The 16643-nt window shown below is 42.7% G+C and overlaps 1 protein-coding gene across 1 annotated transcript; it reads right to left on the bottom strand.

Moving 5' to 3' along the window:
• Window positions 1–11307: 11307 nt before the first annotated feature.
• PIM3 (Pim-3 proto-oncogene, serine/threonine kinase) lies at window positions 11308–16381 on the bottom strand. Its single transcript, XM_057378960.1, has 6 exons — window positions 15793–16381; window positions 15370–15479; window positions 15154–15204; window positions 14483–14846; window positions 13055–13231; window positions 11308–12900 (listed from the first exon to the last, which is right to left on the bottom strand). The coding sequence occupies exons 1-6, from the start codon at window positions 15872–15874 to the stop codon at window positions 12716–12718; spliced, it is 969 nt and encodes a 322-aa protein (XP_057234943.1). The 5' UTR covers window positions 15875–16381; the 3' UTR covers window positions 11308–12715.
• Between the last annotated feature and the right edge of the window lie 262 nt (window positions 16382–16643).

The raw sequence follows: 16643 nt of genomic DNA, 5'->3' as shown, positions 1-16643 counted from the left end.
TTGATTTCAAGCCAAAGGGTTGCAACTACTTGCTCCTGCTCACTAATTTTTCTGAAAGTCAAGTTTCCTTTCATCGTGTTACTTCCCTTGATGACATTAATTTCTAAAACCAAGACAAGCAAGACCTGAGATCTCTTTCTTTCTCTTGAGCTTGGCAAGCTAACTGCTGGCAAAGTGAAGACATTCTGGTAACAGCAAAAATAGCAATGGGTAAGGAGATGGAGGGGAAACTAGACAATGTGGTATGGTTTGAGCAAAAACAACACAGAATTCATATGCATGAGCAATAATAGTTTTTACAAGATGTTTGAATGAACCTCAAACCTTTTGTTCCAACAGGAACAAGTAGGCTTCTTGGGCACCAATATTTGTGGTAGATGAGATTTTGCTACATGTGTACTAATGTAGTAATAATGTAAGGAAGCTGGGAACATTATTAGGCAGTGACAGATCTCCTTCAGCAGCTCCATTCTGCCAGGACAGTCCACTGTGCAGCTTGAAAGAAAGCCTAGCTTACACACCTCCTTTCATTAATGTTTTCTGCTTTGGTGTTTCTTCTGTTTTAGCAGACCTGCTGTGGTTTGTACAGTTTCCTGTTAGAAGTGATATGGTTCCTCTGACTAGATTTTTTTTTTTTTCGTTGATGAAGAGGAGATGAGTTCAGCTATCAACTATGACTAAATCTCATTGCTGTCCAGGGATAAAGATAGAGTAATGTGTACATTCCTAAAGCAAAAATAAGGTCCCATGCCTGTGACAAAGGTGGGCTGGTTCCATTGGCTGCTCTTGTCCAAGGTTATCCTATAAGTTAAAGGGGATGGTTATTGAACAGATTGAGGCCATCCAGCAACACCTAGCAATATCTAGCAACATCTAGCATCTGTTCACCTAGCAATGTCAGATAAGGAGGCAGTTGCCTCTAAAAGCCACTTACATATTAATCCACTCAACTGTTTTCTGCTTGTGCATCTGGGGCTGAGGCAGGATCAGACTCTAGCCATGACCTCACATAATCCTCCTTCTGTAGTGACACCCTTGCATAATACAGAATATTTACAGTGTAAGAGTCATATGTCACAGCAGTGCAGGGAGTCACAAGTGGCATGACTGTGTCAAGGAGTTTTTAAACAAGAGTGCCTGGCATGGAGCCTTATGCATGTCTGTCATATGGCCTTGTAAGGGACAGATTTGGGAAGCCCTAAGCAAGGCTGTTCCCAGATGTAAGGTCACTATCACACAACAATAATGTCCCTGTAAGGTGCTCCAAGAGACAATCATCACATTTGACCATTAGATTATCAAAATAGATGTTGTAACAACATAGTGTTGAGTTTGAAAGGAAATTATTTTCGTATCTGTGCCAAGAAAAATTTTCCAGTAACAGCAGGAAGGTCCAACTTGGATGCCTACAAAGTATTGTGAGTTAATAATGGCCAGGCAGAGGGCCAGTAGAAATAGAAGGTATTGTTTTAAAAAATATAAATTCATCTCTTTYCCCTTACACTTTGCCTGTTGTTTGTCTTTTTGGACTACAAGTGCCTGAGATCAGTCATATTACTTACTTAATCAATGGCTACTAATGATAAATAGGAATAATATAAAACATTAATGACTTTTTACCCATGTCTGCATCTGGTTCTCAGTGAGGTACTGAGCTTGTTTCTGCTGCATCTGACCATATGTTCCCAGGGCAATCCCTCTAAAGTCGTGGCAGCAGCAATACACCTGGGACATGAAAGAAGCTGGCTAATCCCTGATGTCAGGGCTGGAGGCAAGAGACAGAGAAACCAAGTCAGGGCATACATGAAACTAAAGGGTGTGGTGTAAAACTGGTAAAGAATAGTGAGGAGATAAGCAATCCACATAGCTAAAAGTGAACCCTGGGGCCAGGAGCAGGCAGGAACAGAGCTTGATAACAGTGACAATTTACAACACTCAAGAAGCAGTGGACATAGTGATGAGSCTGGTCTAACAAGCCAACTCTTAATATCAGTTTTGGCCAAATGACTGACTGCAAATCACTCATTTTGATGGATAGAGCTGTGTCTACCACACTCTGGCAAGAACTTGAGACCCATATGAAATTTTTCCCAGAAAATAGTAATGAGATATACACCGCTCACCTATTCCTACACAGTGATGATGCAGCAGGATGCTGATGTATTTTAAAAGCCATTGAAAACAAGCAATGTTTTGCAAGTCCTTGCACCTCGCTCTACAAATAAACAGTAATCGGTCATTGTCATTTTCCTGAGTTTTTCCTTCTGAATCTTTAGAGGAATGTTACACCAGAGCATTCAGGCCTCATTAGCTTTCAACAAGCTGCTGTAGACACTTCCCCAGAAATGGCAAATATAAAAAAAAAGCCTGATTTTTCTTTTCTTTTTTTTTTTTTTTTTTTTTTTTTTTTTTTTTNTTTTTTTTTTTTTTTTTTTTTTTTTTTTTTTTTTTAGTTTTATAATAAAGATCCAAGCAAGAATAATTAAAGATCCAAGCAAGAATAATTGTACAAAATTTGAGTGCCCGTGTCATTCACAAGACCAGACTACCTCAATGAATCCCACAATCTGTGAAACAATTTTTTTCCTCCTCATTATTCTTCACTTTCTAGTTTTAATCCCATTCAATTTCATTAGTATTCCTTCACTACATTGTCAGTCTGCATTATGGCGGGGGTTTGGAAGACCTTCAATAAAAAAATTCTTGACTGTGCTACAACCCTCACCCTTTGTACCTTCATTCAGTGCCCAGCAGAATGAATTTCTAAATGCCTGAATGTTGCAGGAAACCAACCCTTAATGAATCCTAGGATACAAGTCTAAACAGATGACAGTACTTTCCAATCTGCTACGGAAACAATATGCTTTAATTAAGTATAAGGTTTAATAAAATTTTCACTCCTTGTACAAAAATGCRTGGTGATTAACAGACGGCTGACAAGCCAACTCTAATAATTTCTGATTAAATGCTTTTGTTTAGTGTTTTCAGTCACTCTCTACAGGGAATTAATTACTGGAAATGAAAAAAATGAAGGTTCATGCCAGTTAATATCCTTGAGAAAGTGGAAGGTAATGAACTGTATAAATTACAGTGGCATATGCAGGCCAGCTTGTGGTCAAAATTTGTACAACATACCCCAGCCAGCTTTGAGATGGTTAYGCTGTGCAGGGTAAATCTGTTGCAAATAGCTGCTCCATAGTTTTAGGTAATCAGTGAGCAGCTGTATCCAGAAGAAGATGCCATTGCAACTTTCCTTCACTTYGTGATTTTTAATGACATTTACCTATTTACAATGGACACTAGTACTGTAGTTTCAAAACATACATTTATATGACTCTGTAATGCCCCAAATTGCTCTTTAAAAAAAGCAAATCATCTTCTAAGGGCAAATCTACGTGGAAATATACATGAGAACCAACTATCAGACTATAGTAATTACAGATCTACCCACCCAAAACAGGGTTTCAGTTACCCCTGCTGAAACCATTCCAGCTAAATTGGCATAATATGTACTCCAACAAAAGTTCTCAAACAGGTTTTACATAAAACTAGTGAAAAAGTAGAAAATGAATCCATTTTTATTATCTGTTGTCCTGGAAGAAGGGTTAGTTCAATAACATACGTGGGAAAATTTACTTGCAGTAAGTTTGATTAGACAATCCCTCAGCTGAAGTCTGTGGACTATTTGCTCGTCTGAGTTGATTGCATTAACCTGAGTCAGTTAACAGACTAAAAGTAAATCCAGATATTTCAAATACTTTCATTTCAACACAAATGTTTGTGCTTTTCTCCAGGTCTAAGCCAATTGGCGATCAATTACCTTGAATTTTTGCAGCCAGAGTGAGGARGTATGGTACTTGAGAACAAACATATGCCCTCTGGGCAGGGTGAAGTGATCCAGGAAACCAGCACGAAGCCATTTGATGCCTTATCACTATGCTATTTAAAGCATCTTCCATTCCAGTTTGTCCCCAGTGCCACACCAGCTTTGTATGGCAGAGGTGTACATACCTGCAAGACCTGGGAGAACTTCATGTGCACCTCACATAATCTTGTGTTTGTCCAGGGATTCTTTATGACTTTTTAATATTGCTTTGATGACCACCATTTGTGGAGCTCAGTTGTCAGTGAGTTTCAGCTGAACTAATCTGTTCATTGCAGCAGACTTACTTTAGGAGTTTGAAATATTAATAACTTCTACAGTCACATATATGAAACTGTATTATTCAAAATATCCATTAAAAAACCTCCAAATTTCCCAGGAGAACAGAAAAATTGGTCAGAAAGAGTGAGTAATTTCAGGTCTGTTAAAAACTTGGCCAAATATTCAGTGTTGTCCACTATATGACATTGTTCTGGAATCGAGAAATCTGTACAATAAGATGGCAGTAAGATGTAGACAAAAGGATGCCATCATATATTTATAATCAGTGAATGAAGTTTCTAAAGGACTGTGAAAACTATCCGGGTGAAAAGAACTTTTGGCACCAGTGCAGTTTTTGCCATGACATTAGCTTAAATTTAATATTTAATAATGAAAATGTAACTTAGTAAAGAATATGAAAGTGTGCATTATGAAACTCTGACTCACACATGTTCCCCTCATCACCTGTACCAGTAGGAGTTTATTGCAGGCCATAAAAGGACTTGAATCRTGCCATTAGTTGGTGACATAGAAAGTCTGTTCAGCAGAAGAAAATGGGGGTATAAACTATTATCAACATTGTTATGAACCCTTTTTCACACCAGCAGGCAATTACACGGGGAAAAGGCTTCTGGTGTTATTAGCATACTCTAACCAATTGAGCTAATCTCAGGGGTGAGTAGCTGCTCTTTGTGGTATTAACAAAAATGACACCAAGGATTCAGGTTTTGAGTTTATTTTTCTGCTCTACCTTTCTTTCAAGTTACCTTGCCCTTACTTTCCAAGTAACTCATTTGTTGTCTTACAGGGAGCACAGGTATGACTTCTGAAAGACAGAAGAGTTCCTTTCTCCTTTTCTCCTTTCTCCTTTCTTTCTCCTTTCTTTCTCCTTTCTTTCTCCTTTCTTTCTCATTTCTTTCTCCTTTCTTTCTCCTTTCTTTCTCCTTTCTCCTCCTTTCTCCTTTCTCCTTTCTCCTTTCTCATTTCTCTACTGGTTTTCAGCATTGCAGGAGAGGTTTTCTTAACAACTTCAGGCTTTCATATAAATTTTTCTCTAGGGCAGACATCCTTCTGTTACAAGTTAAGGTGTAGCTCTGTAGTCATCACACAAAGAACATCCACCTTGAAATTGGTGGAATTTTTGCACACGAACTGCAGAATCAGGTCCTTTACTACCAAGAGTATTTTGACTAGGAGTTGTCAGGGAAATGGTGATCCTCATCTATTGGAGCTACTTGAGTGTATCACCACAACAAACACTAAACTGGGGAACCACGTATCTTTAAAATGCACTCAAAATTCATGGTTTACTTAGGGACTGACCAAGATTTTCAATATCAGTTGCTGAAGTTTTCCTTTAATTGTATTATCATCCTATATATTAAACTATCAGTATTGGTGAAAATATCCTAGAGAGGACAATGGAGCACATGCCTGCTGAAGAGACTGAAAATTACAGAGAAATAGAAAAATCATAGCTCTTGAGATAAAACAATAAATGTAATTATGATATCTCAACTCACTTGCATTACTTTTTCTCACTGTACCTCATCTTTTCTTCATGAATAGCTGCAAAGTGTTGTCACTGATTAACAATTCTGAAATGTTTAATGTATTTTCTCATTTGCAAATGCACCTGTGGAGCTGGTTAAAAAGTAGGGCATACAACTGAGATCTGTAAACATAGTCATGAATGAAGTTTTGACCTGTGTAGGATTCTGAGTGACCTGAGTTCTTTTACTTCATCAGTACTTGAGGTACTGTATACCTCTCAAGCAAGTGCTCACTACCAGATTTGGACAAATGCCACTTAAAATAATTTGCATGTAAGGTTAAAAATAGCAAGATTTGTCGYATTCCTTGCAACTTCCTTGTTGCAGAAGTTATCAAATAGAAAGTCGGGGATGTGCTTGATGGTTCTGACTAGAGAAAATTTTCTTATTACACGTATCCTTTCTTCAGCAGCACTATCCCTCTTCCATCACTTCCCAGGCCCAAGCAGTTGTGCATATTCCCTCACTTATGCTGGGCTGCTRTCAGGGAGACCTGATTATTTATCTTAATATCAGAGCACCAGCAAAAGGAAGGGACAGTGGGAAGAACAATTTAGCTGATGCTGGCTTTGAGAAAAGGTCAGCAGCCCCAGTCACTGTTTCTATTGATTAGGTGAAATCTGCATTGAAAAGTGTTTTGCCAGTAGCAAAACCAGCACTGTCAATAAATTTTATATTGGTTCAATAAGCAGATGATTGTTGTGACTGAGATCTCTCTTTGTAACTTGAGATCATAGGCTGATGGACTTCAAAGTAATTTTAAATTAGCTGTAACTTCTAGATGATGTATGAAAAATGCTTATTTTGAAAAGTATTGATTTACTGTACTCTACAGTMTGTTTACTCTGGTGTACACTAGCCTTACAGTTATAAAACTCTTTCTTACCACAACCTAATCTGCCTTCCTGTGGATTAAGTTTGTTATCTATTTATATCTGCCTGGAMAATAGAAAATTTCCCTCTGCAAAGCAGTGATCTGTTAGACTTTTCTATGCTGATGTAAATCTTTATATTTTAAGGYTTTATATATTACTTAGATATTTTATAAACCAAAAAAAAAGCCTCTTCTTTCCCTGCCTCCCCCCACCCCAAAATCCTTGCATAGAGTATGATCACAGGAGTATTTCTCCACAGAAAATGGACATCTTTCCTTAGGATGATCTTGAAAGAGACTGTTTCCTTTCATGACTTTATTAGGTTTGGCAACTTTTGGGGGGGAAAAATTTKATGGAGGATCACCGGTCCAGTCTTTTATAATAAATGCTTTTTAGCATATTTATTTATTTTTATTTTAATAGACTGATATTTGATGCTTATATTTTCCTGTCCTAGACGAACTGAAGCAGAAAAGGGGAGAGAGAAACTTCAACCCTGAAACCAGACCATTCATAATTACCAGAATATGTGTTTCAAGAAAAATCTTTTTATTTCTGTGAAAGAGCATTCTTTGTCAGTAGAACTTATATACATTAAAAAAAAAAAAAATCCACCTAGCTATTACACAGACAATGACTCATAAAATAACAAAACATTTGCTTCAGGATTCTGTACATAATAGAGCAAAGTACTTCAGTTTTCACTATAATTTTCTGTAACCTTTCTGTACTCCTGATTGTGGACTTGAGGAGACTGCTGAGTCATTAAACAAAGAATCATATTGATCCACAGGTTACTTTTCTGCCTATGACTTAATTCCAATTTTGAGGTTTAACACAGACTTACCTGAGAAACAGTGCAAGTCAAAGTATGCATCTCACTAATTCTCTTAGTGGACTAGTGTAAGAAGCTTTTTACATAATGGTTTGTGTAGTCAATTAGCAGAGTATTAGCTATAATAGATAACGTTCTTACTAAGACCATATTAATTAGAGCTTAAACACAGCTAATCTGAGACCTATATTGAATTTATATTATTATGTAAGCAGAATGTTTCCATAGGCAAGTAATTTCCTTCATAGCATTTTAAGGAAAAGGAAATCCTAGTATCTGAGATATAAACATGCCGATTTTATCACTTAAATCACTTAATATTAAAAAACACTTAATATTTCTCAAAACTTGAGTGTGCCAGGGTGTATTACAAATAATAATTGTGAGCAGTAAAGGACACAAACATTGAATCATTTTTAACTTTTCTGGAACAGAAAGGGTGGAATTCCAAGCTAAGAAAATGTGTGCAAGAATTTAATGGATGTATGTTTCTGGTCCTCATTTTGCTTTGAGTTATACCATAGCACTGGAATTTGCTAGTCATTTCTCTTCATCAAAAAAAGACCTGGTATGTCTATATGCACACATTTTTTAGTGATAACATGAATTCAGCAGTTATGAGACAAACGTTATCTGAAAATAATTAAGAATCCTGTCTTATACAGCTTTAAATTAATTTTTAGTTGCATGGATTTGTGGGCTCCTTACTACTTTGCTTAGGAGTTCTGCAATACAACCAAAGCTTAATAAGTCCCTGGTAAATGAGCTACCTGAAGGAACACCTTGGGCAAAAACACATTAAATTTTTAAATCACAGATAACTACGAAACGAAGTAATTGCAAGTTAATAAGCAGAGAAGATTCTGAGACGATGTCAAAAAGTACATTGCAATAAACTAAAATGCTGCCATCTTGACTTCTGCTGTGAATTATAGCATCACTGCTGTTAATAGAAAAAATTCCACTAATAACAGGCTGATATGGCCACAATGTTTTGTTGTCTAGTTACACCGCAGAAAATTATTGTCCATCTGCATGCCAGAAGACAAGTGCATCTCATGGTTACTGAAATGAAGTGGAAGAATGAGGGCTAAAATGCTCGTAAATGCTCGTGCCAAGAGTCGTGTGGGTGACACTGGGGGCATGCCAGGCAGGTTAGCAATGTAACATCAGATGCAGATTTGACAACCTTTTGAATGCACACTCCCCTCTCCCATTTTTATTGAACAGTTATTTTTGCATGTGTAGGAATTTAAAATTTTTCATTTTTTAGTAGTATCGTTTCAAACATTATGGGATAATTAAGTATTATCCATACTCACCAATATCTAAAAATACCAGCCAGCAGCGTTTTAAAATCTCCCCAATTTATGTGGTTTTTTGGAACATGTACTTTAATTTCACCAACAGAGGTCAGTAAACCACTGAGAGAGAACCATAAGTGTTCGGTAAGAACACACCCTAGTCAATCTACCTAATATCCCTCAATAGTTTTTTTCAAAGGGCTCTTGTTCAGCTGCTTCAGTAAATATCAGCTCAGTTAACAAAAAGAAAAAAAAAAGAGTGTATACTTATGCACTCAGGGAAATGAGCTTTATTAGAGCTATGAATGACACAAAACACCACATTGTTAAAGATATTTCAACATTAAAATATATTTAAAATATCTATTATGAAGTCAGTACCATACATGCATGCATAGGTATGAGTATTGCTAAGTCAAATTTTTAAGGYTAAAACAAGCCCTAATTTAAATGATAGTGCTTTGAACGACCTGCTGAGTTACATYTTTCAAGCTTTGTGCTGTTGAAAACCGAACTAATGGGGGGAGAGTATGAAGAGGAGGATCCCTGAGAAATAACATCTAATGATATYAATACCAGATAGAAGCAAAGGAGAAACCAAGAGCTGTCACCGACTTGCTCATTTTGGCAGAAACACTCAGCTAATGGAACTGTATTAACACATCATTTTCCAACTTTCAACTGTAATGAAAAGCTATTTTTACAAATCATTACTTTCGGTATATGGTGTTTCAGCCACATGGCTTCTATTAGTGTACAGGGGAGTTTCACAACCAAAGCTGCCTGTGCAGTACTGAAAGTGCACCTTTTATGTTGAGCTAATCCCAGAGGGGAGTCAGCACTCGTGCCAGTGTCCTTTTGACCTTTATCCTTTTAATGCATTTTGCCTCAGTAGCAAAAGGTGAAAACCTAGTTTTTATGTTTCAAAACAGAGCATTTCAACGCTGATTCTCAGTGAAGCTAAGGAAAGTAACATCAGCTCCTGTGGAAATGTTGAAAGTCCCTGGCTCAGCAATCAACAATAGCTTTACAAATGTGTTTTCAGAATTGCTCTTCTGGTAGCCCTTTGAAGCTCACCCGTACAGCCCCGCTGCCATCCCTCTGAACAGCTGTGAACATATGAAGCTGCTGGAGTGGAAGATGTTAATTACTGTCAGCTACTGGAATTTCTCCAGGGACCACTTGTGGTTAGAAACATGTATTTCCCTGAAGTGCACTAGGTGCTGGGATCATGTCTCCTGTAGTATACCTGAATCCTCCCCWCTTAAGAAAAAGGAATTTCTCATTCCAAAGCAAAACTTAAAATATTCACTTTTAAGCATTTTTCTTGTATGACACTGAGTTTTGAAAGCAATCTTAACTAYAGAATATTTTATTTCGGTGAATAGAGTTCCAACAGTAGGTATTTTTATGTACATAAAAGATTCTCAGAGACTGGATTTAGCATATGTACAGATTTTCATTAAAAGCTGGAGAAATAAGTCTATAATAAAAAAGGAATAAAATCAGAAAACAGAAAACAAATTGATGGAGACAACTGTGGTTAGGTTTTTTCTCTCAGCTACACTAATATGAGCTTCCTTTTTTATGGCCAAGAAAAAACTACACACCTTCCATCCCTGTCATCAGAAGAGTGCACAGATCAAAAATGGTCTTTTTTCTTCAGATTTACCTCCTGCTATTCASTGGCATTTTGAGTCTAAACTAGTTAGCATCAGGAGCTTGATGTGATGTCAGCGAGATATTCCCCACAGGGAACCAAAATAATAGCAGATGAGCTGGCAGAAAGATGCCCAGAAAGGGAAATAATATAAAACCAAGAGATTCTAAGCCTAGCCCAAATACAAAGCACCTTTAATGACTGAACACGTCYTTAAATATACCTCATAGATCCCTCTGTGGTAGTTAAACCTAGTAATCGCTACCACCCCCGCAAAAAGACCAAGTCAGGTCAGTCTCCGGCTAGAGAAACGAGGATGAAATCGCTAATCTGCAGGACTTGACTCCCAACGCATGAAAATGAATGCTGAAGGTATTTCTCTTGTCCTTTGCTACAGAGAATGGCATGTACTGCCCTGTACTCTACAAACAAACCAGTTTTTTCTGGTAGGAGTTGAAGGAAAACATTTGCCCTGATCTCCAAGAATGCTTTCCCGTAAGGGCAGAGGAAGTCCTCATCCACCTCCAGAAGGAAGGTGTAAGGGGGAAGAAGGAAACTGAATGTAATRGAAAGTAAACATATCAACTGTGAAAACAGTAACCATGAGCAGCTACAGAAATCCTTCCTTGTTATACTTAAGGACAAGTACACTGATATTCAGTGTTTACAGAGGTAAAAGTCCCACRATTACAGGGCCAATTCCCTTTTATGTAGGCCATTAGTGCTGTTGTACTGTACTCCTTCCCCAGTCCAACATCAAATACAGTGATTGCTTAATTCTATCAAAATGGTCACTGCTTAATGGTATTGACCATCTACTAACTCTGAGTCAGCTTCTGCAGGCCTTTAAATAGGCTTGGGATGGTCACAGAGTGTGTTCCCCAGCTCATCACAAGTAACAGTGAAGGCAGAAGTAAGCACACAAACACAGAAATGTTATATACAAAAAGTTTAATTGAAATACCTGTATAAAAAATATGATCTCCATACATTTCACACTGTTAAACAGAAGAAAAAAAATCCAAATCCAAGCTGCATAAATGCAACCAGATCACAGAAACACAGCTATTAAAATAAATTAAGGTTTATGACTCTGCCACTCTACCTTCCAGAGCCAATGCACGGAGACTGTACAATGTCAATAATTTAAAACCCTTCCAAACAGCATTACTTTACACTTCTGGTACAATAATACCAGACAAAAGGCATACCGACTAACTTTAAAAATTCTTTCTATTTCCCTTAAATTAGACTTTGTACAACAATTTCCCATCTTCCAACAAAAAACTGGTAAGGTCAGAAWTTTTTTTTGTTTTTATTTTTTTTTAACCAAAAGTTGACAGGAATGCAGAAAAAAAGTGCCATGGGCAAACCACTAGAATTCCCATGGGGAGAAGGAGGGGAAAGCACAGTGTTGAATAACTAACCAAATAAATTAACCAAATAAATAGCCACAGTTAAAAACTGTGGGAGGTCTTCTAAATTCCAAACAATAAATAACTGTATAGTACATGGGAAAAACCAAGTTTACATAAACACATTATACAGGTATGGGGAAAAAAAAAAAAAAAAAGTCCTTGAATATTGCATTGATTGTGCATTCAACATGCCCATACATACTTTAAGACTCGCAGGGTGACAAAAGGCTGGGGGGAGTTGAGAAAGGGGCTTCTCATGCCCAATGGTAGAGATGATAAAAGGAAACATGAATAAATGTTTCTGATAAAGAAGCCGATATACCTGTTCATATTTCTGTGCAGGCTATAGGAAATATTTTGAGCAGCAGAGGTGGGTTGGATTSGTAAAGGGCAGGGGGGGCAGGAGTGAAATGTCTGTGTTCAAGTATTCCATCACCAGTGGATGGGACTACTTCATTCAATCACCGAACAGGTTCTCCAATGCATCATAGGAGCTGCTTCCTCCAGCACTGAGCCTAAAGGAAGCAAATTCCTATAATGAACTGGATCTTCTTTGGACATAGACAGCTCAAAAAAGAAAGTCCCACTGAAGCAGCTTTCAAAAAGGCACTCAAAAGCAAATAAAATCTAGTCCAGGCTCTATGAGAGCAAAAAAGTTTACCATGTATTCAAGAGGTCACTGCTTTCTTAATAAGGTCAGTCTTTGACTAAGTACTGGCCTGCAACTCCCAAACATCAGCGTTTCCAAAGGAAATCTCTCATTCAAAGCAGAAACCAGCAAAGGGGGAAAACAAAATCAAGTCCCTCAGACAAAGATTCAACTACAGAATAATGAATGCATTTTTCTAGCCCCTCCTATGTATTGGCAGCAGCACTGTGGTCTTTCTGCKTGTAGCTCCCCCTCCCAGTGCGAGGTCCTTAGTAATTCACAGACTCTCATTACTTGAACTTGTGCTAGATACATCAGTATCAAGGGTCCGTAGCCTTATGTCACAGTCCTCAGACTTTACTACTTCAGATTTGTGCATCCATGGATGGTCAAAAATTTGCTCAAGTGTTGGTCTGTCTGAAGGCCTCAGTGAAAGGCACCATTTGATCAGCTGTTGACATTCTGCAACAAAAAAAGAAAACCACATTAGACTAAGAAAAAAAAAAAACCCCAAGCCAATCCTGAGTAACAAAAATCCACTCACAAAAGCTCAAATATACAGGACAATTAAAAAAACCCAAAACTAGAAAACCCACTTGACCCCTGAAGAACTCACCAGGTGAAATTCTTCTCCTGAAGTATAATCGTCCCCTCAAGATTTCTTCATCTTGCTCGAAAGGGATGTCTCCACAAACCATATCATACAGCAGAACTCCCAGAGACCATACTGTTGCTGACCGCCCATGGTATCTGTGGTATCTGATCCACTCTGGAGGGCTGTATACTCTTGTTCCTGAAAGCAGAAAAAAACCCCAAACAATTAGAGTAAACGTTTAGAGTGCTTCCCCATTGTTCAGTTCTTTCTACCAGAGCTAAATTAAATTCAGAAACTTGACATTTGGGAATTAAAAAAAAAACCAAAAAAACAAAACATAAAACTAAAGAGCTTTGAACTTTTTACAAGCCAAAGCCATTAGCAGTGTAATTTCAGGTCATCTGCAGGGTTACACCATCAACAGACTTGGCCCATCCGGTTGTGCTATGTTGTTGCAAGGAATAACACAGCCCCATCAGCTGACTGTTTACTGAGGCGAGCTCCCTTTCACTGACCACGTGGCGTCTGCTGCATCACACCAAAAATAGACACAAAAGGACAAAGGGGGCTGGCGGGGAGGAGGAGAGGGCGACAAGAAGGTGAAACTCAGGTCTGCCCGCATTACACAGGGCTAATCTGCTTTATCCAATTCCACAGCGCAGTAAACAAAATAGGGCCGCTTACGATTTCTGTGTTTTTAAGGCCCCCCCCGGGCTTCTATGCGGCAGCTTTTCCCAACCCGCCCCCCTTCCCCTCCCTCCAGTGCCCGAGGGCTCCTTGGATACCAAACAAAACGGGGAATTCGTGATGCCGAGGTCACGTGCGGCAAGGCTTCGGGTTTCACAACAAACAGATGTGAGTGCGGCAGCTGGGGGCGGGGGGAGCGAGACCCCGGTTACATCAGTCACACTCCCAAGGACTGGGGGAAACGCTCCCTCTGGTCACATGCTGGCTTATGTTCAGCTTTCGCACCTCTAAAGCATCGACCCCGGCCCCTGCAGCAAGTCATTTGGAGGGAGTGCATTTATCCCCATCGCTTTAAAATCTGCAATGCGGGATTTCCAGGACACTGGCGGAATGAGAGCGGGGGTGGTACCACTCCGAGTTAAAAAAAGCACCGCATATAAAAACTGCATATCCACACATGGAAACATCCGACACTGGCAAAACCTCCATGTAAACAGATCGCCCTCTAGGAAAAAAAACCCGCTTTTTCCAAGACAGGGAAACATAAACTGCTGCGTCACTGCCTGGAATCGCTTCTTTCCTAGGCAATTGAACACCCTTAAGCTGCTTCGGGTCCACAGGTTTCCATTACCGATAGACCTGATATGAACCCCCGCATCAGGGGCTCTGCTTGGTGCTGCCAGTCACTGGGAATGGGCTAAGCGGCAGCTCTAGAGAGGGCATCAGCCCGTGAGGGGCACGGGAAGGACGGGGGGCACGTACCGTCGAAATCGGTATAGACTGTGTCCTTGAGGAGCGCCCCCGAGCCAAAATCAATGAGCTTCAGCTCGCCCGTACGGAGGTCAACCAGCAGGTTCTCGTCCTTGATGTCCCGGTGCACTACGCCGCAGCCGTAGCAATGGCGCACCGCCTCCAGCACCTGCCGGAAGAACCCGCGGGCCGTCTCCTCGTCCAGGGCGCCTTTCTCCGTGATGAAGTCGAACAGGTCCTTCACCAGCTCGGGCCGCTCCATGATGATGAGGTACCCGTCGGGCCGCTCGTACCAGTCCAGCAGCTTGATGACCCCTCTGAAGCCGGAGCCCACTTTCTTGAGAAGGACGATCTCCAGGGGTACCATGACGCCGCTCTGGGCAGAGAGGGGAACGCGGGTCAGCGGAGGGGGGGCGGTGCGGCCCGGGGCACCCCCTGGCCGAGGGGAGGGAGGCGGGGAAGGGAGGGAGGAGGGCGTGCAGGGCGGGGAGGAGGGCGCGGCCGGCGGGCCCCCTCCGCCGCTGCCGCAGTCCGAGGGGCGGGCGCGGCGCTGCGGCGGCGAACCCCCGCCAAATTCCCTCCCGACGCAGAGGCCGCGCCAGCGGGGCGGGCCCCGCCGCCCACACAATGGCCCCGCCGCGGCGGAGACCCGCGGCACCCCCGAAGCCCCCCCGGGTACTTACAATGGTGCCCCACTCGGTCACCCGCTCCTTCACCACATGCTTCACGGCGACCTGCGGAGCGCGGAGAAAGGAGGCGCCGTGAGCGGCGGGGCGGGCTCAGCCTGCGCCCCGCCGCTGAGGGCCGGGCCGGCCGCGCCCGCCGCTTCCCGCGCCCRCAGATTCCCGCGCCCGCCGCGCTCCCGCCCGCCGCCCCTGCCCCGGCGCCCCGCGCCTCACCGGCAGCCCGTCGGCGATCCTGCTCCCCGCGTACACGGTGCCGAAGCCCCCGCTGCCCAGCACGGAGCCCACTTGGTAGACTTTATCAAAAGGCTCCTTCTCCACTTTCACTGCAGAAACGAGAGGGAAACACCCGCGTTAGTGTCCGCAGCTGCGCTGCACCCAATATTAATAACAATAATAATTAATAATAATAATCCCACAAATGCACTGCCCGGCGGACGCGTACTGTGTGCGCTGTCCTGATTCCGATCAAGGGTTTTTTTTTTTTCAAAAATCTTCAATAAATTAAAAAAAAAAAAAAATCGAAGAAAATAAACGCAGTTTCGGGGGCTGCGAAACGCCGACCCCGACACCCTGGTAATGCAGGGCCGGTCCGCGCCCTCCGGCGCGGCGTTGGCAGGGGACACCCCAGCCCCGTACCTGGCTGGAGGATCTTCACCGGCAAGTGGTCCATGCTGGGGCTGCAGATGTGCGCCAGCGAGCCGAACTTGGAGAGCAACATCTTCCGAAAGGGGGAAAACGTAGAAACCCCCGCAGCAGCTCCGCCGGCGTCCTCCCGGCTCGGCGCTCGGCGCGGCTCTCCTCTCTCCGGAGCCGGCGGAGGGCGGCGGGCCGCCGAAAGCTTCTGCGCGGCTCCTTCTTCGGCCAGTAGCGGGAACCCACGAAGTCCTTGGRAGTCCCCGCCTGCAGCACTCCAAACGTCGGTCGCGGCAAGTCCTCCGGAGAAACGCAGTCAGCGAGCGCGCCGCTCCCGCGTTCCTTCTTCCACCCGGCGAAAGCCACACGGTGCGCAGGCAGGCGCAGGCAGAACTAGAGCTCTCCGCGGACGCAGACGAGTCCGGAGGTTTCGGGTCCGCGCGTGGAGCCCGCCCCTGCGGGGGCCGCGGCGACAGGAGCGGGCTGGGCGCCGCAGTGGAGCCGTGGCGGGCACAGGACCGATCGCGCCGCCGCCGAGCTGCCCGCGCGCTTCTGAGCCGGCGGCGCCGCCGAGCCGCCTCTTAACTCCCAATATTTTGGTGCGGGTAGAGGGCGGCGAGCGCGCCAAGGATATCCCTCCGCGGGGGAGGGGGGAACTCCTCTCTCGCCGCCACCACCGCCCCCTCCCCCCTGCGCCGGAGCCCCCGCGGGGCGGCGGCCGCGACTGCAGCGCCCCGTCCCGCCCCGCCGCACGGGTGGGCACGGGGAGGGCCGGGGACCGGGAACTACTTCTTCTGTAGTAACCGGCGCGCAGAGTTACACATCGTCTGAGAGGACCACATCACCCATTAGCG

The sequence above is a fragment of the Malurus melanocephalus genome, unplaced genomic scaffold (genome assembly GCF_030028575.1).
Source record: "Malurus melanocephalus ecotype Western Australia unplaced genomic scaffold, MMel_1.1 scaffold_11, whole genome shotgun sequence".
Lineage (NCBI taxonomy): Eukaryota > Metazoa > Chordata > Aves > Passeriformes > Maluridae > Malurus > Malurus melanocephalus.
The sequence above is the reverse complement of the archived record's forward strand: the minus strand, read 5'-3'. Positions and strand labels throughout refer to the sequence as shown.